Source organism: Dromiciops gliroides, chromosome 2 (assembly GCF_019393635.1).
Source record: "Dromiciops gliroides isolate mDroGli1 chromosome 2, mDroGli1.pri, whole genome shotgun sequence".
NCBI classification, from domain to species: domain Eukaryota; kingdom Metazoa; phylum Chordata; class Mammalia; order Microbiotheria; family Microbiotheriidae; genus Dromiciops; species Dromiciops gliroides.
In genome coordinates, this window is record NC_057862.1 from 398,209,681 (window position 1) to 398,237,594 (window position 27,914).

At 40.6% G+C, this 27,914-nt stretch overlaps 2 protein-coding genes across 2 annotated transcripts in view; one reads left to right on the plus strand and one right to left on the minus strand.

Moving 5' to 3' along the window:
* Window positions 1–9,295, plus strand: part of AMFR (autocrine motility factor receptor) — a 47,719-nt gene extending 38,424 nt beyond the window's left edge. Inside the window, exons 10-14 of the mRNA XM_043983016.1 lie at window positions 2,184–2,287; window positions 4,472–4,606; window positions 4,810–4,890; window positions 6,682–6,866; window positions 7,530–9,295. Of these exons, the coding sequence (XP_043838951.1) occupies window positions 2,184–2,287; window positions 4,472–4,606; window positions 4,810–4,890; window positions 6,682–6,866; window positions 7,530–7,677 (653 nt within the window). The 3' untranslated portion in view covers window positions 7,678–9,295. The remainder of the gene's footprint in view (window positions 1–2,183; window positions 2,288–4,471; window positions 4,607–4,809; window positions 4,891–6,681; window positions 6,867–7,529) is intronic.
* Window positions 9,296–16,021: 6,726 nt separating this feature from the next.
* Window positions 16,022–27,914, minus strand: part of GNAO1 (G protein subunit alpha o1) — a 265,161-nt gene continuing 253,268 nt past the window's right edge. Inside the window, exons 7-9 of the mRNA XM_043983866.1 lie at window positions 22,328–22,481; window positions 18,665–18,880; window positions 16,022–17,389 (exon numbers count right to left, since the gene is read on the minus strand). Coding sequence (XP_043839801.1) covers window positions 18,693–18,880; window positions 22,328–22,481 — 342 coding nt within the window. The 3' untranslated portion in view covers window positions 16,022–17,389; window positions 18,665–18,692. The remainder of the gene's footprint in view (window positions 17,390–18,664; window positions 18,881–22,327; window positions 22,482–27,914) is intronic.

Consider the following 27,914-nt stretch of genomic DNA (forward strand, 5'->3'; position numbering starts at 1 on the left):
CTTGCCAAGACAAACCCAGAAACTCTATGAACACAACTACCAAACACTCTTCACACAAATCAAATCAGATCTAAATAATTGGAAAGATATCAATTGCTCATGGATAGGCAGAGCTAATATAGTAAAAATGACAATACTGCCTAAATTAATTTACTTATTCAGTGCCATACCAATCAGACTACCTAAAAATTATTTTATAGAGCTAGAAAGAATAATAACAAAATTCATCTGGAAAAACAAAAAATCAAGAATATCCAGGGAAATAATGAAAAAAATTCACAGGAAGGTGGGTTAGTGGTACCAAACCTGGAGCTCTACTATAAAGCGGCAGTCATCAAAACTATCTGGTACTGGCTAAAAAATAGAGTGGTAGATCAATGGAATAGGCTAGGCTCAGGAAATGCAGTAGTAAATGACACTAGTAATGTAGTGTTTGATAAACCCAAAGACTCCAGCTTCTGGGATAGGAACCCAGTATTTGACAAAAACTGCTGGGAAAACTGGAAGATAGTATGGCAGAAATTAGGCATAGGCCAACATCTTACACCTTATACTAAAATAAGGTCAAAATGGATACACGATTTAGACATAAGAGGTGATACCATAGGTAAATTAGGAGAGAAAGGAATAGTCTACCTATCAGATCTTTGGAAAGGAAAACAGCTTTTGACCAAACAAGAGATAAAGTATATTATAAAATGCAAAGTGGATGATTTTGATTACATTAAGTCAAAAAAATTTTTGTACAAACAGAAGCAATGCATCCAAAATTAGAAGGGAGGCAGAAAGCTGGAAAACAATTTTTGAGGCCAGTACTTCTGATAAAGGCCTCATCTGTAAAATATATAGGGAACTAAATCAAATTTTTAAGAACCCAAGTCATTCCCCAATTGAGAAATGGTCAAAGGATATGAACAGGCAGTTTTCTGATGAAGAAACCAAAGCTATCTATTCCCATATGAAAAAATGCTCTAAATCTCTAATGATTAGAGAGATGCAAATAAAAACAACTCCGAGGTACCACCTGACACCTATCAGATTGGCTAAAGTGACAAAAAAGGAAAATAATAAATGTTGGAGAAGCTGTGGGAAAATTGGAACACTAATCCATTGTTGGTGGAGCTGTGAACTGATCCAACCATTCTGGAGAGCAATTTGGAATTATGCCCAAAGGGCAATAAAGCTGTGCATACCCTTTGACCCAGCAATACCACTTTTGGGTCTTTTTCCCAAAGAGATCATGGAAGGGGGAAAGGGACCCACATGTACAAAAATATTTATAGCTGCTCTTTACGTGGTGGCAAAGAATTGGAAGTTGAGGGGGTGCCCATCAATTGGGGAATGGCTGGACAAGTTGTGGTATATGAATACAATGGAATACTATTGTGCTATAAGAAACGATGAGCAGGAGGAGTTCAGAGAAACCTGGTGGGTCTTGCGTGGGCTGATGATGAGTGAGATGAGCAGAACTAGAAGAACATTGTACACAGTAACATCAACATTGAGTGTTGATCTACTATGATGGACTATATTCTTTTCACCAATGCAATGGCACAGAAGAGTTCCAGGGAACTGGAAGAGGATCTCCAAATCCAGGGAAAAAAAAGAACTGTGAAGTATAGATGCTGATTGAACCATACTATTTCTTTTGTTTTTGATGCTGTTGTTTTTCTTCTATTTTGAGGTTTTCCATCATTGCTCTGATTTTTTTTCTCTTATAACATGACTAATGCAGAAATAGGATTAATGTTATTATGTGTGTGTGTGTGTGTGTGTGTATATATATATATAACCTATGTCAGATTACCTGCTGTCTAGGGGAGGGGGGAGGGAGGGGAGGGAGGGAGAAAAATCTGAAATTGTAAAGCTTGTATAAACAAAGGTTGAGAACTATCTTTACATGTAATGGAAAAAAAATAAAATACTTTAATAAAATACTTTATGAATTTAAAAAAAGAAAAAAAAAGAATAAAAGGATAAGGCAGGTATTAGATTGAGAGGGGAGTACTATAATTTGCTCAAGAGATTCCTCATCCCTTAATAAAAACCCTTGTTGGGTATAGTGAAAAAACAAGTTCAATAAGGACTGAAGGTGAAATGAAGGACATTGCATCTTCTGCCATTAGGAGAGAATTTTAAAAATTTCTGGATTATCACGCTTACATGTTCCTATCTGCCTTTAGGTTCCCGAATTGCTAGTTGGTTGCCCAGTTTTTCAGTGGAAGTGATGCATACCAACAACATACTTGGCATTACTCAAGCAAGCAATTCTCAGCTTAATGCAATGGTAAGCATGGTTTTAAAAAATTCAAAATGTTCTTTGCAATGTTTGTTGCAGTTTTACATTGGGAGGAATGAAAATTATCTCAATTCTGTAAGCAGAGAGAATATTTGGAAGAAAGAGCAAGCTGAGAATCCTTCTGATTCTTTTACTGATCTTGCTCAACCCTGGCAGTTAACAAATTTTAAGGGTAGTTTAAATTCTTATTCAACTAAAAAGAACTTGTTTTGTTTTGTTTTTGTTTTTTTAATGGCTAGAGGTAAGCTTTGGGTTTGATTCTGCTACAGGTAAGCAGAGTTGAAAAGTGAATAGAGGGCATTTCATTTTTTTTATTTATTTTTTTAGTGAGGCAATTGGGGTTGACTTGCCCAGGGTCACACAGCTAGTAAGTGTTAAGTGTCTAAGGCCGAATTTGAACTCAGGTACTCCTGATTCCAGGGCCGGTGCTCTATCTACTGTGCCACCTAGCTGCCCCAGGCATTTCATTTTTGATGCTGTGTGTGAGTCCTACTTTTTAGCTTCTTTCAACTTTCAAGAATCAATTTCCAGAGTGAATATTGCTCATTTTAGTGATTTACCAAATAGTGGTGTGGTTTGACAGAATATTTATTTTTCTTTATGGTTTTTCAAGGTTTATACCTGTCATTTTCCTGATCCTTTAGTAAGTTCTTTGCTAGAGGGCATCAAAAGTGTCGTTTTAAACATCTGATGCAAGATCCTTAGTTTCTCATCCTATTGAAGCACAAAGGAAAAATGAGTTGTATGGAGACCTGAACCTCTAGGTCCTCATTTCACTCATCTGCAAAATGAGAAGTTAGTACTAAATGATTTTTAGAGCTATCCAGCACTAAATTCTGTAACATTACTTTAATGTTCTAGGAGCAATAGTCTAGTAAACCAGACAGTATCATTTCTGGGATGTTATTCTATAGGCTAGGAAGTTTCTGCCTTTTTTTTTTTTTTTTAAAGTTCCCTGTCCACGGGCTGATCTCTGGCACATAGCTATTTTAGAGTCAGTTTTCAAAGCTTGGTAGGTGGAACCTACTTTTTTTATTAGAACTATTACAGTTTTTCTGGAAGTATGGCATGTTCAGAGTTCTCAGGCATGTAACAGCTTCAGGAGGGCTTGGTAGTTTGGAATGGGATCTCTTCTTAGCCACAGGTAATTTATTGGAGCTACACGTATTTTATTAAAATTTAATATAATGGAGTCTTTGTAAGAAAAGCACCGGTCATGTAAAATGAGCCTCATGCTAACCACCAGGTAATTTGGGGGGTAGGGGTTGGGGGGTTGTCACATCAACTCAACAACAGCCAAACATTAAAAATTAAACTGCTAAGTTGTGGAAGGGTTACTATCTTTGTTGCTGGGTTGGTGGATGGAGTATTCACACTTAAGAATAGTTGCCTGTCTCTTCCTACCATCATTCCTAGGGGAAGCTACTGTTGGAACTTGGAACTATTTTCTTCCCTTTTATCATTGCTGAAGACCTGAACTATTTCCTACTAGAAACATTAAGTGACTTGTATACCTTTTATGGTTTATAGGATTTCACCCCTGCCAACTGAGTGGAGGATTTCCTGAGTTTCAAATATTTCAATTTTTTTCTATAGATAACAATGTTAGATCTGATGGATTCACTAGTACTACCAGAGCAGTGATCTATCTAGTTCAGTTACACAATGAGTTAAAATAGGTTGGGTGAACTTAACCACTGCATTGTTTACATTCCAAGTAAACTTTTGGAATTCAATCATTTTTTAAATTGGGGGGATGCTTAAGATTTCTTTTTTTTTTTTTTTAAGTGAGGCAATGGGGGTTAAGTGACTTGCCCAGGGTCACACAGCTACTAAGTGTTAAGTGTCTGAGGCTGGATTTGAACTCAGGTACTCCTGACTCCAGGGCCGGTGCTCTATCCACTACGCCACCTAGATGCCCCTATGCTTAAGATTTCTAATCCTTATGGCTCTTGAGAATATTCAACTTTAAAAACTTAAAAAATAATTACTTTATAGAAAGTGCCAGTATTCTCTCTATTATTTTAAAAATGTGATTTCTTAGTATGTTCTGTTAAAAGTGAATTTTTGTAGACTTCTTGAATATTTTATAATTTTAATGTTCTTAGATTTCTATCTAGTACCTATGAATGCTTTTTTAAAAGGGTTCAAGATGTACTTTTGTTCCTACAGGCTCATCAGATTCAAGAAATGTTTCCCCAGGTACCATACCATCTGGTTCTACAGGATTTACAACTGACGCGTTCAGTTGAAATAACGACAGACAACATTTTAGAGGGACGGATTCAAGTACCTTTCCCTGCACAGGTTAGTTTTGAATTCTAAGGGTGGGAAAAATTGCTTCCATATACAAGGAATCTTAATTTCTGATATTCATACAGTACTCTGTTCTGATATCCCTAAAGAAAATTAAAAGAAAAATTAAATAGACCCGATACTTAGCAGAAATAGTAATCTTTGATCTTTCAGTGACTCTCTACTATATGAAGTCTATTTGGTTTCCTTTCTAGCGGCCAGATAGCCTCAGACCTGCACTGAACAGTTCTGTAGAGAGGCCAAATGACCAAGAAGAGAATGATGTCTCTACTCAGGTAAACTCATATAACTAACAGTGTGCGATATCAGTGTGATGATCCTGGGAATGTTTTGCCTATTTATATGTTGTAGGGTAGTGTTGTCAAACTCAAATAGAAATGGGGGCCATTAATGCATTCATAATGAGCCCTGTAGGCTATACACTTAGTTTTAAAATATAATGTTATCTATGTTTTGTTGCATTTCTCTTTTTCTTGAATATTTCCCAATTACATTTTTTTGGGGGGATGAGGCAATTGGGGTTAAGTGACTTGCCCAGGGTCACACAGCTAATAAGTGTTAAGTGTCTGAGGCTGGATTTGAACTCAGGTCCTCCTGAATCCAGGGCCAGTGCTCTAACAGCTGTGCCACCTAGCTGCCCCTCCCAATTACATTTTAATCCGGTTCAGTCTGTATTCAGGAGAGTTGGGGCTGTGTGTTTGACTTTTCTTCTGGGGAATTTGTTTTTCTAACCTAGTATTAGGTTCTTCTATGAAAAGTTTGGGTTTGACATTAGTCAAAACTACCTATTGCCTTGCACACTATATTTTATATATGTTTCTAATAGAGGATAATTTGACTATTGATGCTTGTTGTGCTTGTCAAGGAATCAAAGCTTTCATTTAAAAATCCTGAAACTGAATTGTCCATCATTGTCCACTCAATGAAAAAAGTAAATGACATTCTGTCTCTGCTTACTATGTGAACTTGGGTGAACTTATTTTTTCTATTCTTTCTGGGCCTCAGTTTCATATCTGTAAAATAAGGTTAGTTTATTTCGATGGTACCAGTAGCTTCTTCCAGCTCTTAATCCTATGATTGGTAGAACCACACAGATTCTGTTTCATTAGAGTTAGGGTGTTACTCTAGAGCCTAGCTTCTTAAACTGTGGGTTGTGACCCCATATGGGGTTGCATAACTGAATATGGAGTTGTGAAAAATTTGGCAACAGTAAAAGGTTACGTATACCTATTTTATATACCTATATACCTGGGGTCATATAAAAATTTCTTGGGCGAGAAGGGGTCGCAAATGGAAAAAGTTTAAGAAGCTCTGGTCTAAAGGATGGGCTTTTAATATTTAATATTCTTCCCAAAGTTGCCTGAATCTTTTAGGAAACATTTTATCCTTTGCTCTTACATTTCCTTAGTTTCCCAGTTATTTTTCACCTAGTTAATCTCTTGGGGTGCTCATTTACTCATTTTGAAGAAAATGTCACTATTTTTGCTATTTCTAATTCAGAAAATGAAAACATTCTCATTTTACTTCCACAAAGTAAAATCCAGGGGCCATATGTCAGGTTATTGTTCCATCCTTTTGGGTGAACTCTTTAGCTCTTTCTGCTTGCCCCTCTTGTCTTTTTGCCTTATTATAAACTTGGTGAAGAGACTTGTAATATGGGGTTGGTTTTAAGCAAGTAGTGGAATTTATCAGAAAATATCTAAGGTACAGATTTAAAATCTTATATCAGGTTGCAGTTTTTAAATGTGGTTTTGCATTTTACTCTTAGTGTTATGAGTCTGGTTAGATTTTCCCCATAAGTAGCCATAGGGGTGGAACATCATGATACCTAAAAATAACCCTATACTTTGAATAACAAGATCCAGGTTCAAATTGAGGCTCTTAAGTTAACTAGATGTGTGTAATTGTGGATTATTTGAGGCTCAAGTTACTCTTCTGTAAAATACAGATGTTGTATCTCCTGTCACAGGATGGTTTTAAATAAAGCATCTTCTCAGCCTTTAAAGCATTTTAGAAATGCAGTTTGTGTTTTATGATGATTTCTAACTCTGATCTTTTAACCCTAGGCTGAGCGGGGGCCCCTTGACCTCAGTCCCAGGTTGGAAGACACAGCTGACTTCAGTGAGGTGGAAGCTGAGCCCAATGAGGTTGAGGACTTTGAAGCCCGAGGGAGCCGCTTCTCCAAGTCGGCTGATGAACGACAGCGGATGTTAGTACAGCGGAAGGATGACCTGCTACAGCAAGCTAGGAAGTAAGTTGGTTCTTTAGAACCATCTCTAGAGGTTAGGTTAAGTATAAATCCTAATTCATACCTTCCCTGACTGGTGGAACAAGTTTACCCCCTCAACAATGTCTTTTCAGTAAGAGACTTGCATATTACACTAAATACACAAGCATTAATAGTAAGTGTGCATGTGTACTTAGTTGCTGTATGCTGCCATGTTCTCTTACACAGTCAGTTGTACACATGTATGTCCTTACCTGTTTTTAGGTGATATTGTTGCATATAATCTCTTTGAGGTCAAGGGCCATATCTTCCTTGGTTTGCTTTGTAACAACACATGGTGTCCCCCAAAAGTCTTAGTGTAAAGTCTTAAGCTCTTTGTTAACACTGCACTGAGTTTTGGGATGTCCTGTATATGTTGCATAGGGCCCACATGCAAATCTGTACTTAGTGTTTCTTGATCAGGGTGACCTGCATAATATAGACTAGGTCTCTGATAGCTATATAAAACCCAAATAACATTTTAGTCTTTTGGTATCCATCTGATCCATGTCATTTTCCTGGGACATAGAGAGGTTTTTGTTAGCTTGATCTAGGAATGAGGCATGATCTTTTTCATGGGGAAGGAAGCTCCGTCCCAGAGCCCTTCTCTTTGCATCTCTCATCCTCTTCCTTCCTTACTCCTTACAGACGTTACTTAAACAAAACTTCTGATGATGACCCAGCCTCAGAGAGCTGTCTACTCTCGGAGAGCCCATCCTCTGATCCTGTGACCCAACGCCGCAGGATGTTGGCTGCTGCTGCTGAACGAAGACTTCAGATGCAGCAGAACTCCTAGCGTTCTCTTTTGCCCTCCTCTGCCACCTCCTCATGAGCAGTGTGCTGAGCTGCTGTACTTCATCCCAGCAGGAAGAGGCCTTTCCCTGTTCTGCCAGCTTTGTGGAGGAGTGGGCTTGACTGCATTGCCGCTGTATAAAGCATGTGGTCTTACTAGTGTTTGGACAGCTGACAAATTTAATCTTTTTTTTTTTTGTAATATTTTCTATGTGACACTTCTCCAGTTCCCCTGCCCACTCCGGGAGGAAAAAAACCCAACAATTTTAATTTTAGGCTTTTATCTCTGCTGGCACTGACTAAACTGCCAGGTTGGGTTGGAGTAGAAAGGGGTGGTCAGAGAGAGCAGCCAGAGGCCCAGTGGTAGGCAATTTAAATTACCTGCTTTATATATAGGTCACTGAAGGTACTAACATCTTAATTCAAAATTTGGCAAGGGGCATGCACAGAAAAATTCATAGAATGCTTTCTAGATCAGCTAGCAAGCCTCTGCTTAACACAGAGGCATTCATTATGTGACAAAGGCCACCCCCACAACATTTCTCCCTCTTAGGAAAGGAGGGATGTGTGAGGAATCATGGAAAATGAGACCTTGGTGTGACAGCAGAAACAAGGGGTAGTTTGGCTGTATGATTGAAAGATGACAATAAATAGCCTGCTTTGTGCAAGGAAGTAACTCCCTATTTGGCCCAGCCCATCAGTGGTATAACCTTTATATACTTCCTTGCCCTGAGCTGGTTTTATTTCCGTTAACTCTGGTGCTGTGTCCCTTATGTATACATCCATGTGTCCTTTCATTTTCCTTCTGTGCATTTCATTGCCACCTTTAGACGTTGGAAAGGTCAGCACCAAAGGGTTAAACAATGAGCACTAGTTTGGATTTTTGATTCAGTGTTGCAGTATGTTTTGTAATTGGAACGTTTGTGGGTTTGGTCCTTGGAGTGGCAAGAGACATAGGTCTAGTAAAAGGGACAGTCATTAGCCGAGGGCTTGAAGAAATAAAGAAAACTCTGGTGTCTTGAGCCCTTTGCATTGGTTAGCTCCAGTTAGCTTAATTACACTTAAAAAGGTAAGGAGTCAAGTCCACCTGCCTTCATCATAGGCCCAGTTCCCTAACCTTTTCAAATTCTTCACACATTTAATGTTAAAGATCTGAAACACAATCATAGGTTACACAGTTAAGTTTGTCCCAATGGAGTAATTTAAAAAAATCAAACATCCTATCACATCCTTTGGGGAAGAATCCAGTATTATCTAGAATTATTGGCAAAGTTAACTATTTTGGTGGTTTTTTTTTTAATGGCAAGTTTTTAGGCTGTTAAAGGTAATTGGGGGGAAAGGGTGGAATAGTAAATATGTAGGCAGAGATAATTTATTTCAATAAATCTTTCAAAAGCCTTACATTGCAGTGCTGTTTAGTAAACTTTTGGAAACTTCTATGATTTTTGTTTTGTTTTGCTGAGAGCATAGTTATTTGTTTGTTTTTATTGTTAAAATAATAAAAAGCAAATTCTTCTGGGTGTGTCATGGTTGGAATTTAAGCTCCTTCTCAGAGGTGCCAACTTTGAATCCCGCTTTAATTTCCATGTTTCATTCTCATTAAAGTGTTCTCCATAAATCCATTTTCCACTTTTTAGTTTGGTTTTATTTTCCATTACATTTATTGGAGAAGGTAAAGCCAAGATTATCTTCCTATGGTATTACTGACAGATTCTTGTGAGCAAACAGGGAAAAAACTTTTTTATATACCATCTTAATTTACATATTTAGCACCTTTCAAAAGGAGACACATTTCTGTTTGGATTCAATGCTGACTGGATTCCATGTGACAAATGAAATGGAATACTACTTAATTCTTGACTTAAAGTAGCAGAGAGATGGAAATATGCTCTTAGAACTGTTCTTTTTTTCTTGTCTGGGATACATCAGTATATCAGTGATAAAACTGGTAAATGTTTCAGTGGCCCTGTGATCTCATTGGTGTGGGTATTTCTCTATCTTTGTTTTATCATTCTGTGCTGCTGTTGAGTCATGTCTGACTCTTTGTGACCCCATTTAGGGTTTTCTGGGCAAAGAATAGATGAGGAAATTGGGGCAAACAGGATTAAGTGAGTTTCCCAGGGTCACACAGCTAGTAAGGGTGTGAGGCCAGATTTGAACTTGAGATTTCCTGATTTCAGGCACAGCACTCTGTCCACCGCACCACCTAGCTGCCCATATCATCTTGTACAATCGTCCATTAATCAGAGATGGTAGTGTTTCATGATTTGTGGTCATACATTTGTATTAAAAAGATGAATCTTTGTACCAATGAATCACTGAAAGCACTACATGATTTCCCAAAACTACAGCCTACTCTCTTCCTATTTCTAGGTCCAACTCATTGTCCATCTTCAGTGTTTATCTCAGATACTTACATACCTTAGTGCTCAGACACTAATAAAATGAAATCACTGCCCATTCAATTGCAGGTCATAGCTGAGCAATAGGTATTTTTTCCTGTATGAATTGTTAGGACTAAGTCTTGGGTATTAGGTGATGAACCTAATAGTAAGATAGTAAGACTAAAAGTCCCTTTCCTCAAGGAGCTTACGTTCTAATGGGGAAATGAAACATGTTTACAGATAATATGAGGCAGTTTGAAGAGCGCAACAAGCACTAACTTGGGGGTGGAAAGATTAAGAAAGGCTTTGAGAAAGAGGTGGCACCAGGGCTGACCTTTGATGAAATCTAGATATTCCAAGAGGCAGAGGTAAGGAAAGAGTACATTACAATCATGGTGGACCCAGTCCAAAAAGACTTGGAAACGTCAAGTTCAGAGAATAGCTAAAGACCAGTTTATTGGAATATAGAATTTGTGGAGGCGAGTTAACATGAGACAAATCTGAAAGGTAGTTGAAGGCCAGATTGCTTGAGTATTTTAAATGCTAGTTTAAGTTTGTATTTTATCCTAGAGGCAACAGTGCTTCTGAAGATTGAGGAAGTTCTGTGATATTTTGAGGCTTAATGTAATTAGCACTCTATCAGCCACAAATGGGAACATCTGGAGGACCTTATAATCTATAGGAAATTCTATTTCCTTTTGGATCTAGCACAAAACATTCTTTGTAGCTTATGCTTCGCTTGATGTTAGTAAGCAGAGGGCACCTCAATAGCTGTTTTTTCTGCATTTATCAGAGAATCTTGTGTGACATTAATATGCATGGGAGATTCCTTGTGGAAAGAGAGGCTTGAATAATGTTTGGTTTTGTGTCAAATGCTTTCCTGAAATCAGCAACCAAACATTGGCATCTTATATCCATGGTGTCTGTTAGATCTGTGGCAATAAAAATGGGCTTCTGTTAGAGAAGAGTGAGAAATAATCACCCTTCACATTTTCATCAAGGATAACCTCTCAATAGATGTATAAATGTAGAAGGGTTTTTTTTTAATAAAGATAAGGAAATAGATAGATGTATAGGTTAATACTTGATGATGTTTTTTCTGATAACATTTTTTTGAGTAGTCAGTTATCATTCATGACTCCATTCCTTTGGAATCTTTGCCTTCCTGAAATATCTTTCAAAACAAACACACACACACACACACACACACATACCACACACACCCTCTTCCTTGGTGTTATTTTGACCTAACCAATATCTTTAACTTTGTTTTCTAGGGTACCATTTCAGTTTCCTTATGTTGAACATCATGGACTGAAATGTTAAGATCCAAGTTTGATGATGTTAACTGATTATTGAAGATAGATCATTGTAGGGGCAGCTAGGTGGCGCAGTGGATAGAGCACTGGCCCTGGAGTCAGGAGGACCTGAGTTCAAATCCAGCCTCAGACACTTAACACTTACTAGCTGTGTGAACCTAGGCAAGTCACTTAACCCCAGTTGCCTCACCAAAAAAAAAAAAAGAAGATAGATCATTGTAGAAATGTCAAAAAATGTTTTTCATTTTATTTACCATATTCAACTACCGGTTTCATTCATAAATTCTTAGGCTAATGTAGGTCAGTTGGGTCTCATGCCAAGCTTGGAGTGACTTCTCCTGCTTACATAAGGTGAATACTAACTAATCTTTTGACGTTTATAAGTGAGTTTGTTTTCCAAACTGCCCTTGGCTGCCATCTTTTAGCTTGACAAGGATCATAGGTTTATAGCCAGAAAGGATCTTGGGGATCGAGTCCAATGCCCTTCATTTTACAGGTGAAGAAAGAGGTTTAAAAAAGGTTGTTAGGTTTTTGCAAGAAATTATGTCTAATATTAATATCATTACCTTTTTTCCATTTCTAAATATAATCATATTGTGATATTGTTTTTCATCATGAATGTTTTCTTTGAATAGGTCACATTGGAGCTGTTTCAGTTCATAGCCTTTATCTGTTCTAATTTGATTCTGATTTTGGCCTTTGCTCTAACTAGTCTTTATCTTCTGGGTTCAACACAGCTGATTATGATATGACTCCCTGCATCAACAACCATTTGTTTATTAATATTTGTCTATTAAGGCATAATTAATTTCATTTTTGCTGAAGTTTATTTTAAATCCTAGTTTCATTCATCTCAGTACTTAAACTAGATGTGAGAAGCTAGATGTGGAAAGAGAAGCAGCTATGGAAACTTAGGTAGGGACTGTCACTATGGATTTTTTCACTCATATAGCAGTCATTTCTCTGCAACATGACCCCTTTGCAAGTTTCTCATTTTCTTAAGGGACTTGGTGAATTCTTTTTGAAAACTCCATCTGCTTAAATAAAGGACCCAGCCCTTGGTTCTGTCTTCAGTGACAGCAAAGAATAGTAAATTACTATCTTCTGTAGAATGTCTTGCTAAGTCATGTCTTTTTTTTTTTTTTTTTTTGAGGGGCAATGAGGGTTAAGTGACTTGCCCAGGGTCATACAGCTAGTAAGTGTCAAGTGTCTGAGGCTGGATTTGAACTCAGGTCCTCCTGAATCCAGGGCTGGTGCTTTATCCACTGTGCCACCTAGATGCCCCAAAGTCATGTCTTTTTTAACCTCTCCCCGTACCCCCAAGCTAATTCTGTTTCTCATAGGTCCCATTTTGGTCATTTTTCTTTCTACCTTGTCTACCCATTTTTTCTGGGGGAGGGGGAGAGAGAAGATTTTCCCATCCCCTCCTAAAATCATACAGCTTTGAACTACAAAGCCCCATCCCCCCAACAAACCAAAGTGCCTTGAGATGAACTTGGTTTTTATGTGGAGGAAGAGGGGATTTGCATGTCTTTGTATTTGCCAAGTGATAAGTTCATTGGCACAGACACATCCATAACATGTAGGAGGAGGCTGCCTAGAACATGTTTTTGTTTTGAGCCATTTGAACCAAGGTCTTTGGGATTCAGCTATGCTCACGTGTGCCATTTTACCTTGAGTCAGTGAAAGCTACCTGGGGAGTTTGACTTGATCTATTCTCTCTCTGCGGTTTGACTTTGGATTGGAAATTTCATAAACAGAATGAACTTAGTTAACACCGAGGCCTAAACTGAAGAAGTAGGCTATCAAAGGAAGGCTAAAGCCCCAACAGTAACCCCTCTTCCATAAGGAAGAGAGCCCAAAGCATTGCTGCATTTATTCTGTCTGGATTGTGAGATTCTCTATGATTTGCTCATACTCTACACTCAACACTTCCCACTGTTTTTGTTTTTGTTTTTGTTTTGTGGGGCAATGGGGGTTAAGTGACTTGCCCAGGGTCACACAGCTAGTAAGTGTCAATTGTCTGATGCCAGATTTGAACTCAGGTCCTCCTGAATCCAGGGCTGGTGCTTTATCTACTGTGCCACCTAGCTGCCCCCTTCCCACTGTTCTTTGATTTAAAAAAAAAAAGTGTTGAAGTTGACACATGAGTCTCGTATTGTTCTTTGCTCATTTCATGTACGTATGTGTTGTCCCCCCACCTGGAGTGTAAGCACTTCCAGAACCAGTGATTCAGGCTTCTGTGCCTCCTTACTACCAGGATAGGAGGAGGATGTTCCCCTCAACTTTTTCTACCTCAGTGCTTTTGTTTGTCCTTGTTGAGTCTCCAATGCCAAACTACCCATCCAATCCCTACTCTTCCAGACTTCAAGGCCCAGCTTAAATGTCTTCTGATTCCTATAGCCACAGAGGATCTCTCTCCTTTACCCCACCATATTATTACCCTTTTACCCTCTGCCTCATGTTGTAGTTTGCAGGCTTAGAGTACTAATACCTTGATGGGACCTTAAAGATCATTTAGTCCTCTATCAACTACACCTCCTCCCTGCACCCCACCCTGCCCATTTTATAGAAGAGAAAACAGGCCAAAGATATGAAATGATTTGCTCAAGGCTGCACAGGTAGGAAAGAGCAGGGATGGAATCTGAATCCAGGTCTTCTGATCCCAAATTCATTATACCAATTGTATGTCCACATCTCTGGCTTATATAATCTCTAAACTTCACTGTAACTAATATAAGACTCTGCACTTGGTACTCAGTATATACTGAAAGTATTTGCAGAAGTAATGGAAGAAAAGGCAATGAATATTTGCTGTCTGATTTTCTCCAGGGTATTAAGATGAACTTATTGACAAATAGGACCAAGGGCCTAAGGCCAGAAAAAGATATTCTATGTGCTCTTATTATATGGTTTTCTTTTCCATCTGATGCTACTCCCTCAGACTTTCTCATTTTAAATCCAGGAAGGAGAAATCTCTTCAATCTTTTGGTAAGATCAATTTTGCAGTTGGGGTAGAATCCTATGAAGATGTGGCTTGTTATATCCCACCAATCAAAGCACCTCCCGGTCCTACCTCCTCAAATTAGCATTTTTTTTTTTTGGTGAGGCAATTGGGGTTAAGTGACTTGCCCAGGGTCCACTGCACCACCTAGCTGCCCCCAAATTAGCATTTATTAAAGGAGTCTAACTTTCAAGGGGGTGAATTAACTCAGTAGAGGGAAGTGACCATTTCTCACCAGCATCAAGGATCAAGAGGCTTCAAGAACTCAGATATGGCTTGGACCACATGAATTACATGTCCCTTGGAAGGTGTTTGCCTTAAAGATGTATTCCTAATCATCTTTGCTATGAATTAGAAGGAAAGTCTTTTAGCAGCTAAACTGCCTTTGTGATAAGAGATACAAAGGAGCACAGTTTCTTTTGGTGCATTTTGGTATAGTCAGAGCACTGGATTCATAAAACTTAGATTTGCACTGACTCATACCTTCATAGCTCTTTGGCCCTGTATAAGCTACCTAACCAATTTCAGTCTCCGTTCATTTTTTAAATGGAGAAAATGCTTGCATTCCTGATCTCAGTTGTGTTCTAAGGAAATTGCTTAAAGTACACTGTCAGCAGTCAGCAAGTGGCCCAGGCTTCAGAGGTCTGTAACCAGAGTTTGGTTTCTGTGGACCAAATTGCCAACCCCAGACATAGTGATGGTAGGGCTTTGAAACAAGGCAGTTGAACTGTGGTGATCAACTTACTTCCTATCTTAGTCAAAGATTCCTCAGACCTGCTTCCTTTGCCAGCAGTCCCTCCCCTTTTCTCTCCCCTGTGAGGAATGGGATCTTTTCACAGATTCATTAGGAGCATTTTCTCTGGCTGGTGGTGCAGGTGGGAGTAGAAGTAGCATAAAGCTGGTGGTTAGGCCATAGGGAAACTGGGTTTTGCTTCATCTGGAGACCTTAGGTCTTCTGCCCCCTTTTTTCCTACAATTCTGATTCATCCAGAAAGAAATCAATGCCCTGGAATGGGATTAAGGAAAGAGAAATAACATCTATACAGTGCTTACAAATTTGCAAAACATTACTCATATTTCATTTAAGCCTTATAACAAGCCTGTGAAAGAAATTCAACAGCTATTACTGGGGCCCATTTTCACAGATAAAGTGAGACTAGTAGAGGTGAAGAGATTTGTTCAGGGTTACACAATGCCAGAGATGTAATGTGAACTCAGCTCTTCCTGGTTCCATTCCCAATATTCTACCCATTATTACCATACTGCATATGGTGGGATTTTCCTATTGTACCAAGTTCCCCATGCTAAGACATTAACAACTTCTAAGATGATCGCATGCTTTAAACCCACTACTGAGCAAGAACCAAATTCATGAGACACAGAAGAGTATTGAGAGCAGCTAAGAGATCTAATTCATTCTGAGCATGTATATTTGTTGTCTCCCCCATTCAAATGTGAGGTTCTTGGGGGAAGAGACTTTTTAAAAATTTCATCCTCAGTGCTTACTTAGTGCAGTGCCTGGTAAATAGTAGGTACTTATTAAATGCTTGTTTGACTGTTCCCAGACACAGGAGAAGAGAAGTTATCTTTTACTTTCCTTGAATGGAAGAAACCCAATGCAAATGATCATAGTCTCAAGAATACAGACAAACATTCTCTTTATTGAGCTACACATGAATTTTCCATTAGTCAGAGAAATAGACTGGCAGTGTGTAAGATAATCACAGAAACCTCACTGATTGGGAATAGAAAGGCTTAGAAAGACCCATGGGCTTTTTTTTCTTTTTTTTTTCCTTTTTTTTTTTTTAAAGTTTGTGTGTGTGTGTTTGTGTGTTTTTGTTTTGGTTGCTTCCTCTTTATTTGAAATGTCTGTGACTGGTTCTGTCGCAAAAGTTGTCTTAAAAGTGAAATTGTGAAGAGGTCAAGGGGTTTGGTTACTAATCAAAGTAGAAATGACAAAGGACATGAAAATGGTGGCTTTGATGTAAACACTACATTCGATTTTTTTTAAATTCGTGTGTGTAGGATTTTTTTTTCTGTTTTGTGGTGTTTTAAAAATTTTTTTGTGTTTTTAATTTTTGTTCTGTTTCTGCAGCACAAACATCTCCACATGAGAGAGAAAAACACAATCCACTAAAAACAAAGGAGGAAGAAGGAAGAACAGCACAAAAGAAAAGCATTCACTAGAAAGGTTAAGAACTTAAAAAAAAAAGTTTTAAAATTTAAAAAAAATGAAACCCCAAGATCCCCTAAAACGCTTAGAAGCCTCTCTTGGCATGTGATACACAGTATTCATCAGGACAAAAAAAAAGTCCAGATAAGAAAATTTAAAAAGTATGGGAGGAAACTAGGGAGAGAGAAAATATAAACATATGTACTTGTTGGCAGCTACCAGCCGGTGAGCTCTGTGCTTTTTCTATACATACCTGCAGGGTGAATGACAGGCATCTATCTGCCTTGGGAATGGGACCTGAAAGGGTCAGCCATGCCCCTGAAAGGGCGGGAGGTGGGGGGGGAGGGGAGGGGAACACTGCCTGATGGACAGTGGTCTGCAGGGATCTCATTCATTCTAGCTGAGCCAAGGCCTCTGAGGCTCTGAGAATTCACCCCAAAGCTCAGCTCCTATGTTAATGAAAATGTCAAGCTGAGGCCGGCAGCTGCTGCTGCTGCCCCCTCTCTACCCAGGCTGAGTAGTGGGGCAGTGTGTAAATTCTAAAAAAAAATGGGGACTGGATGGAGGATGGGGGTGGAAGCTGAAAGAATAGGATATGTCCTTTCTTAGCTACAAAGCACATGAGAAATGTTGGGGTGGGGGGGTCCTTTTTTGTTTTGTTTTTGTTGGGCTTCTAAATGTAAAGACTCAGCTAAAACCAGATGCTACAGCATTCTACAGAGACACACAGCCATCCTTCCAGGCTCAGTACATTACACATGGACTTGAGAAAGAAAGGCCAAAGGTCATGCTACCAGTGGATCAACGCCAACGGGACAGAGAATCCGGGAAGCATTCTGTAGAGAGAGAGACAAGGGGTCCAGTCTGACCGTTTTCTTTCTTTCTTTTTTTTCTTAAGAAACAACAACAACAAAGCAATGTTTGTACAAGTTCTTAGCATGGGGTGGCAGCCAGGGATTGGGAGGAGGGGAGGATCCCTGTCTGAGGGCTGGGGAATTGGAGGGAGAGGGGGTGATAGAACAGGTGAGATGGGACAGATAGCACTGCAATTCATAGAGTACCCTCTCTTTCACAGGATTTTAAAATGAGGCTGGGGGAAGGGAATGGGGAAGGAACCGCCAAACCTCAGTTTTCCTTTTTGTCCTTACTCCATAAGAACCCACCTTGAGACTGGCCCTGAGGGGGCATGCTGTTTCCACCAGTAAAGCCCTCATCCTTCCCTGGGTCTCTTCTTGCCCCTGCCAAAGGCCTCCTTTCAATTGGGTTTCTGCTTAATTTTGTTCAGGAACATCTGAGCACTGGTGTTTGGTGCCCCCTTCCCATTGCTGGTGTCAAAAAGCAAACAAACACCATCTGCCCCTTCTTCTGCTTTTAACTTGGGAAGGAAATAGCATTCCATGAATGAAGAGCTGGCTGGGGACTGTTGATAGCTTAGGGAAACCATCCTGCCAGGCTCTCTAATAAATAAATAAATAAATACAGGTCCTGCTAGGATTTTGTTGTTGTTGTTGTGGGGGAGGGAGTGAGGAGGAGGAGGAAGATGAGGAGGAGGAGGAGGAGGAGGGAAAGGTATAGTGTTTCTTTCGTGGGCTTTAGAAAACCCCACAAGAGTGGAACCCAACTGACTCAGCTTCTGCCCCATGAATGGGGAATATGAACAAGTCCCTTCTTCTTCCCTCCCCTTAAAAGTAGACTATTTTTTTAAAAATCACATTACTTTAAGAGGGGCCCATTGAAACTGGTAGGACAGATTCCAAAAACCTTCACAGAGAGTTGGGAAGATTGACGTCTTTGCTTGCTCTCTCTCTCTCTCTCTCTCTCTCTCTCTCTCTCTCTCTCTCTCTCTCTCTCTCTTTCTCTTTTATATGTCATCCCATTTTGTCAAATCCCCCCAGGGAAGGTCTTGATGAGCTATCACAAGGTTGTCAGTTCTGTCCCCAGTTCTTTCTAAGACAAACTAAAAAGATTTTATATATATGTTTATATATATATATAATGTTCTGTTATGCCTTTTTAAATTTTATTTACCAACTTGCATTTGTGTGTGTGTGTGTGTGTGTGTGTGGCATGGTGTGTGTGTGAAGATTTTCTGTGAGTGTTGGAATCATTACCAAATAAGTTGCTACACAGGACAAGAGGTCAGTATAAGCCGCATCCCCGGAGATTGTTGGCAATGATGATGTCGGTGACGGCATCGAATACCACCTGGATGTTATTCGTGTCTGTGGCACAAGTCATGTGACAGTAAATTTCTTTGTTGGGTGAGCGGTTTTTGCTTTCAAATTGTGCTTGGATATAGGCGGCTGCATCTTCATAGGTGTTAGGGCCTACAGGAAAACCAGACAGAAGAGATAGAGAGATTCTTAGGTTCAACACTGATGGGGGAAAGGAACAGATGTTACCTTGATGGACTGGATGGGAAAGAAGCAAAGAGCCAAGGGGAGAATGATCAGTCATGGGGAATCTGGGGATCCACTGGTCCTTCAACTCCAACAAGGTGGGTGGGTGGGGGATGGGATGGAGCATTTTAACATTGAATACTTTAAAGTGTTTTTACATCTTCCTTGATCCTCACAACAACCCTGTGAGGGAGGTCCTGCCAGATATTAGCCCTATTTTACAGATGAGGAAACTGAGTCTGAGGTTAAGGAACTTGTCCAGGGTCACGCAGTTGATTAGTGGCTGGGCTGGGAGTTGAATGCAGTTCTCCTGCCTCCAATCCAAAGCTCTTTCTGTAAAAATATAAATGCCTTGCATGTGTAGCACCTTTCATTTTCCATCTTCCTCTGCTCAAAAACCATTAATAAATTCTCATCTCTTAAACAGGTCCAAATGCCTGGCATTCTAATCTCTCCACAAGTTGGCCCCAACACACATTAACCGCCTCACCTCCCACACGTACTCTACTTTCCAGCCACATTGGGTTGAGTCTTCCCTGTTTGCCAAATGGGTTCCACACTTTTCTGCCTCCTTTTTACTCATAATGATTTCTTCCTCTTGGAATTCCCTCTTTCCTCTCTACATATTCCCTTTCCTCTCTACTTAAAAAATCTTGCCTGTCTTTAAAGGCCTAGCTCAGACCACCTCTTTCAAGAAGCCCTCACTAGTTCCCCTAGTGAGACATATGCAAACTCTCTTCTCCATCTTGCCGTTGGTGCTTCCATATTCTACCTTATAGTTATGTGTTACTTGTCTTCTCTCCCCTACTAGGCCCTCAGTTTCTTGAGGGCAAGGGCCATCTTAGTCATCTCTCTAGCTCCATAGTTCCTAGTACAGGGCTCTGCACTTCTTTTGCTCCTCAAAGCATCCTCATGAGGTTAATAGGACACTATCACTATCCCCATTTTACAGAAGAAACTTGGCCTCAGGAAAGGTAGTGATTTTTCCTCAAGGTTAAACACAAGCAATTTTGTTTTGTTTTTTGTTTGTTTTTTTGTGGGGCAATGAGGGTTAAGTGATTTGCCCAGGGTCACACAGCTAGTAAGTGTCAAGTGTCTGAGGCCGAATTTGAACTCAGGTTCTCCTGAATCCAGGGCCAGTGTTTTATCCACTGTGCCACCTAGCTGCCCCTTCACAAGTAATTTTTGTGTATGACTTGTACTGGAACCAGGACGCTTGACTTACCTCAAAGGCTATTTCTACAATATCAATACTGTCTTGTCCAAACATCCTTCCTTGCTAACTGTTAAGATAACCATGCATGGGGCAGCTAGATGGCTCAATGGATAGAGCACTGGCCCTGGATTCAGGAGGACCTGAGTTCAAATCCAACCTCAGACAGTTGACATTTACTAGCTGTGTGACCCTGGGCAAGTCACTTAACCCTCATTGCCTGCCCCTCCCCCCCAAAAAAAAAAACACTGCAAAAAAAACCCCAAAACAAACAAAAAGATGACCATGCATGATTCATAGAAACAGAGAGCATGAAGACTGACACAGACAACCTAGCCCTAATATCTATCTTAGTCTATTTGAATCCTAGAACAGGGCTGGTCAACTCATGTCAATCCTGAGCAGACCTAAGAGCCATTCTTTTCCTTCTGTTTTCTCAATCTCTCTCCATCTCATACTAGTGGCTTCCTCTAATGAGAAACCACACAACCAACTACCCTCAGGATAGTGATGCAATTCCAGACAAGTTTGTTACCCAAAGTGATCTTCTATAGGGCTCTGTGTAATGTTAGTGTCTCCCAGTGGACACCATTTACTCACTAATTGACTTAGGAATTTTTGTGGCTCACTTGGACTCAGAGTTGTTTATAATGGTTGTATATAGTCCATGGAAGGTAGCATGGACCTCCTTTAAGCCATGGGTGTTATAGTAGCCCACTGAAGTAGTGTTAGAGGAACCTCCCAATGTTCATATTTCTCAGAGCACCGGATGAGCCCCGCACCTGTTTTATTTTTAGCTATCATCAAGGTGTCCCTGTTTGCCACAGCATTACCACCTATGCAAACTCACCATCCTAGAAGCAATTCTTAGTTACAAAAGCTGAGACTGGATACCACAAAAGATGGGCCTTACTTTGCATGCAGCAAGTGCCTAAAGGTGGGAGTTGTGCCATTATGTGGAAGGGTGGAGAAGTCAGTTAACAGTCCCTGATTAAGCCTTTACAATGCACCAAGTACAATGCTAAGACCTGGAGGAGGAAAAATGATACTGGGAATCTGGCCTTTTTCCCGTTCTCCCTTGGACTTCAGACCTTGGAAGAAGTGTGTTAGGTAGATGAGGACTTGTGTTGGTGAAACTCAAGTATCTCCTCCATAGAGCTTGGCCAGAATCACCTCACTGTCTAGGATCTTTCTGCTCCTCTGCAGTCCCCAGAACTTACAGGGTCTAAACCACACTCTCACACCCCTGCTCAAAAAGGCTGGTTCTCTTGTAGTTCTGCATTATGTCTGTATCAGTCTTGTCTCCAACTAGATTGTATGTCATCTCCTCCAGGAAGCTCAGGGCCACATCTACCTAAAGCAGAGGATGATCGGCCCTGTCTGTAAAGACTTGGAGCTTTCTTCAGTTTCAGGGCATACATTCTGAGGTCAGCCCTATCTGCAGAAATGGAGAGGCCTTAGAAAAGTGGACAGAGGGGCAGCTAGATGGTGCAGTGGATAGAGCACTGGCCCTGGAGTCAGGAGTACCTGAGTTCAAATCCAGCCTCAGACACTTAACACTTACTAGCTGTGTGACCCTGGGCAAGTCACTTAACCCCAATTGCCTCACTAAAAAAAAAAAAAAAGTGGACAGAGCTGAGTTTGATATGGGGAATGTGACCTTTGAGGAAGGAGGAAAGAAAAAGCCAAATGTGTAAAGGAAAAGAGGTGGGTATGGGCCAGTTGCAAGTGTTGTGGGTGGGGATGGGTGAGAAGGCTCATTTATAGAGTTACGGGAACCAAGGGGAAGGACAACTGAGGGAGAGTGTGATGAACAGGATGAAAATAAGAAAGGAGTTGAGAAAACTGTCCAGAGGGTGAACTGAGTGAGGCATAGCTAATAAGCTCTATCCTAGTTGTATTGTAAGGGTGTATGGATGAGTCTCTATTTGGGACATTCCTTAGAATATGAGGGACAGAACTCACCCAGAGAGTCCTTCCCAAACTCCAGCATCTATTCATGGACACTCCTTTGGGTTCTCTAAGACCCCCACCAGATGGGGGGGGGGGGCTCTTTACTGTTCTCATTGGCAGCTGTACCACATCTGTCTCCTCTGGCTTCCTGGCCCCAGGAACTAAACTAAAGGCCCCAGGAACCAAACTAAAGGCACCATGACACCCACCTGTGTATTCAGGGAAGCAGATGGTCAAGGGTGACTTCTTGATCTTCTCGGCAAATAGATCTTTCTTGTTGAGGAAGAGAATGATGGAGGTATCAATGAAGAACTTGTTGTTACAGATGGAGTCGAAGAGCATGAGAGACTCATGCATGCGGTTCTGTCAGCCCGAAGTGGGTTTGGTGAAAGGAAAGCAAGACAGACATGGGGGACAGGAGAAAAGAGAGAAGGAGAGAATTAGGTTGGAGAGAGAAGCCTTTAGACAACACCACGGCTCAATGACTCAGCCACCATACAAATCCTCAGGGCCAGGGAAGAAACAGGTCCCGAAGGATGAATTTGATGGAACTGAAGCCGGCTGCTTAGCCCACACCTCCTAAGCCCACCTGAACCACAGCACTTTCTGTTTATGTAACACTTCTGAAGTTCAAGGCACCTTCCCACTCATTACGATCTTCTATTTACTTCATACAACAACCTTGTGAGGTAGCCAGGGTGCCAGGATTCTCATTCCTCAGTGACAGACAAGGAAACTGAGGACTGGTGAGACTAAGGGTGCACGACTAGTTAGAACCAGAGCTGGGACTTAGACCTCAGATCCAACCCAGAGCTTTTTCTACTGGGGGAAAAACCATGGGATTCTTCTCACTGTGGAGGTTGCTTCTGATTCTGAGAATAATCATTCTAACAATAATAGCTGGCACTACGAAAGCACCTTATGGTTTACAGAGCTTTACATACACTGTTTCATTTGAACCTAAGACCAGAGCCCCGCTTCCTGAACCCAACCCCTATCTCTTGGGAAGATAGAACTACAGAGCTGGGAGGGTCCTTAGGAGTCAGTGTCATCCGGCCCAACCCCCACTCCAAATGGCTTTCACAAAAGCTTCCTCTTCTTTTTAAAATGTCTTCCACACAGTCAACAAGCATTTATTAAGTACCTACTAAGTGCTAGGCACTGTACTCCATGCTGGGGATACAAAGGCAAAAAATAATCCCAGCTCTCTAGGTGCTCACAGTCTAATGAAGGAGACAATACCCAACAACCATGTACAGATATACAGGATAAATAGGAGATAATCAACAAAGGGAAGGCACTAGAATTAAGGGGGGGGGGGCTGCAAAAGCTTCCTCATGGTAGGTGGGCTTGAAGGAAGCCAGGATTTGGAGATGGAGGAAGGAGAGCATTCCAGGCGTGAGGGACGGCCTGAGAAGATGTCCGGTGTCAGGAGATGGAGAGTCTGGTAGGAAGGACAGCAAGAAGGCCGGTATCACGTGGCTGTGAGGGAGATGTAAGAGGGATGGCAACGTGGGAGGGGTCCAGGTGAGGGCCTTGAACCCCAAACAAAGGCCGATCTCCTTTTCATAATAAGAATAACTGACATCGGCACAATGCTTCAAGTTTTGCCAAGCAATTTTCAGACATTATTCTCATAGCAATTCCTCAAAGCAAGCCCTTTTCACCCCCATTTTCCAGATAAAACTGAGGCTTAGGGAACTGGGTAATTTACACAATCACACGACTTGTAAGTGACAGTGGTGGGAATTGAACCTAGGTCTCTTCCAACTCCAGGTTCAGAGGTCTTGTCACTGTCTCACTCTGCTTAGCCTGACCAATCAACCAATGGAGTAATCACCAAGCATTTATCAAATATTTACTATGTGCTAGGCACTGTACTAAACACTGGGGATACAAAAGTAAAAGTGAAACAACCTCTGCCCTTAGGAAGCTTGTATTTTAATTAGATACATGTAATATATCATAAAGTACATGTAATAATTTAATTTTACTTATATGTATATGTTTATATGTATGTCTGTGTATATTCACATACATACCTATGGGCATACAATTATATATACATATATGATATGTAAAATACAAGTAAGTTTGGGAAGGTTGGACACTCGCAGGTGGGGGGGTGGGGAATCAGAAAAGGTTTTGGGTAGATGGTGATGCTTGAGCTAAGCCTTGAAGGAGAACCAGCAATCCCTAGGACATTCTGGGCATGGGGGATGGTCAGTGCAAAGGTACAGAGACAGAGATGGAGAATAATGTTTGCATAACAGTGACTAGGTGAGCATGTTGGGATCATAGAAAGATTAGAGGGGAATAATATGTATGAACATTGGAAAGGTAGAGTAAGGGGCTAACATTCTAGCTATACTGTCTAAAATATGAGTGGTTGCCAATAAATGATAAGCTTTAGCAAGAGTATTTAAGTGTTTAAGTATTTATTAAAGAGCATTAGGATCAGAGAGAAAGGTAAAAATCTAACTATTTCTAAGAGACCCCATCATCCGACCTTCCATGGCAAGGTCAGGAACCAAAAGAAGAACCCCTCCACCAGTGTCTGCTTCCTACTTCGTGTCCTCCTCCCAGAAATGGGAGGCTCCTCAAGTTGATTGGCTGATAGCTTTGATAGACAGTACACATGAGCAAATGTCACTTCCTGATGCCAAGGAACTGACCACATGGCTTGCCCTCTGATGCCTTCTCCTCATGGCAGAGCTTTCCTACAGTAGCTCTCTAGCAGGTGGCATCATTCCAATCGTTAGGTTGAAAAACCAGGTTATAAGATCGTTAAATGTCAAAGAGGAGTTAATATTTGACCTAGAGGTAATAGGGAGCCACTGGAGTTGATTGAGTGTGCCCATGCTCAAAGATGGTGGTGACATGATCAGCCCTGCCCTTGCCAGGACCCTGTTTCCTCTTTATTTAACACATGTAATACTGCAGTAATGACTTTCTAACCCTGCCTCCAGGCTCTCCCTCATCCAAACTATTCTGTACACCAACCATTTCCCTTGGGAAAAAAGGACAACTTTTAGATTATAAATGTTCTTTAAAGAATAACAAATGATAACATAGTGTTCACATGGTCCTACCAGGTCCTTTATGTACCCCAAAATAAAAAAATATATTTCAGAAAGACATATGACATAAAACTTTCACAATGTTTCCATGTTAGAGGTACACTTTTATAGTATAGGTCTAAAATATAAGAGGAAGATGCCTCCTGGAGGCATGCCCATCTTCACAAGGAGAGAATTCAGTGCCTTTGTAGAACAGTCACTCTTGGACTCTGAGAAACCCCATCTTCCTCATTTGACAGAGGAATCACTGACTTGCTTAAAGTCACATAGATAGTAAGTGGTCAAGTCAGGATTCAAACTCAGGTCCTGGGACTCCATGTTCAGCAGATCTTACCATTGCACCATCCTGTCTCCATTCTTTGCTCTGCTTTTGGTTACTTTTTTTTTTCTTTTTTTTTAGTGAGGCAATTGGGGTTAAGGGACTTGCCCAGGGTCACATAGCTAGTAAGTATTAAGTGTCTGAGATCGGATTTGAACTCAGGTACTCCTGACTCCAGGGCCGGTGCTCTATCCACTGCACCACCTAGTCGCCCCCTTTGGTTACTTTTAATCTAAATTAGGTTGGTGGAGATATTCCTGTCTTCCTGACTAGGCCTCAAAGGTCTTAAAGTAGAATGGATAAGGGCAGGAGCCTTCATTTATATTGCTGTAGAAACCAAAAACAAGTTGCTTACTATTGCCTTGCTTGCTCCAAAGGTTCAGAGCAGAGAGAAAAGCAAGTCTTAGGTTGTGTCAGCAAAAAGCATCATACTTATTTATCAAAAGGTAAGAGTTTGAATATATAAATAGATGTATATATATATATATATATGTGTGTGTGTGTGTGTGTGTGTGTGTGTGTGTGTGTGTATGTTCAGAGTCTTGAATTATATTTTGGATTGATTAACAGATTTTTGTTACTTTTTGGACCAGTACTATGATTTCCTTGACTTGGGTAGCTGGGAGGTAGGATGGATTAGAAAAGCGGGTATTTTCTCTGCTTCTGCCAATACAGATTAGTCCCTTCTATGTAATTTCTCATTTAATTTAGCTTCCTGAGCCACTAAGAGCTTAAGTGACTTGCTCAGGGTCACACTGCAAGTCTGTCAAAGGAAGACTTGAAGCTGGATCTTCCTGGCTCTAAGGCCTGCTCTCTATCTACTTCATCACATTGACATAAATCATAATCAGGTTCCTTCTAATTCAGTCTTTGGTGGCAAAGTCACCAACCCAACTTCAGTCAGTCTTCAAGGTGAAGTCTGTAAGACTGGGACGTTAATATATTGTTAAACCTATGGGGATACCATTCCTGGATTGCGGCTCACTGACTATTTGTAAGCTGCAGGAAAATAGATGGTAGTACAATGGAGAAGACTACAGGACCTGGAGGCAAAATCCTGCCTAAGATAGCTGTGTGACCCTGAGCAAGTCACTTAACCTCAGTCTGCCTCAGTTTTCTTATCTGTAAAATGAGGACAATCATAGCCCTGCATGCTTGTGAGGATCAGTGAGTTAACATGAGCAAAGTGCTTTACAAATCTCAAAGTGGTAGATAAATGTTAGCAGTTGCTATTAGTACCAATTTCAGCTTTCTTTTTTTGACCTCAGCAAACTGTGAGGCTAAATTCTAGCATATAGAAACATTTTCACACAAGTTACTTGGAGGGGGGGAAATGTGATTTATGAACATTATTAAACAGGAAATAGGTGTTTTAAAATGCTACTAGGATGACATCCTCAAATGCAAAATCCTCCTGAAGACATTGAAAAAAATACTAGATGGACCCTGATGAAAAAAAGAATAAAAAGCTTTTCTGGCTAGAACTTGTGATCCAGAAGCCCTTCATCTACTTCTGCTTTTGTCCAGTCAGCATCATCCCAAAGAATTGCACAATTAACCGAGCAGTAACTAGGAAAGGGCAATCAGGGCTTTGCCCCAAGGTGCCAAATTTAGAGGGCACTGAAAACACTTGTAGTTCTTCAGCAGCATAGAAAGAACAGAATTTAGCAAGAAGAAGTAGTTAAAATTGGAAACTACCAGATGGCTTCCCTCCCTTCCACCCCTTTCATCCCACATTCACTATTTTGAGGTCTCTAGCCTCAGGTTTAAACAGTGCAATTAACATAGGATTTGTGTTGCTTGCAGGACTGGAGGTTTAGAGCAAAGGTCAGGGCTGGAGATTTGGATTAGATTTAAACTGGTTAAAATGAGTTGAAACTCTTGAACAAAGACTAGAGTGGCAAGAGTTTGGGTCAACCAAGAGGGTCCCAAGTTCCTTTTCTTCTTCCCCCTCCCAAAGCAGCTTTGCCAATTAGCATCCACAGGTAAGCAAACACTTTAAAGAACTAGAGACAAAATATTCTGAATGAAAAGCAGCATGATGTAATCTAAAGAGTGCTAGACTTAGAATCAGGAGGAGGCCTGCATTCAAATCCTGGCTCTAGGACCCTGGCCAGCCCACCTCAGCCTTCATCTGCAAAACACAAATGCAAACAAGAACAAATCACCTCATAGGGCTGAGGAGAGGAAAGTGCTCAGCAAACCATAAAGAACTCCATACAACCCAGCTGCCACTGGATCTGTATATACAAGATAATACCAATGATAAAGCTCGTCTAAGATCAATGCCTGATAATACAGCCTGGCAGTCATTTCCTTTACCTAAATCCTTATTCTGATGCCTTATTGGGGCTTGGAAGTGACCCTGCATCCTCCTTTCCAGTTATTTAATGAATA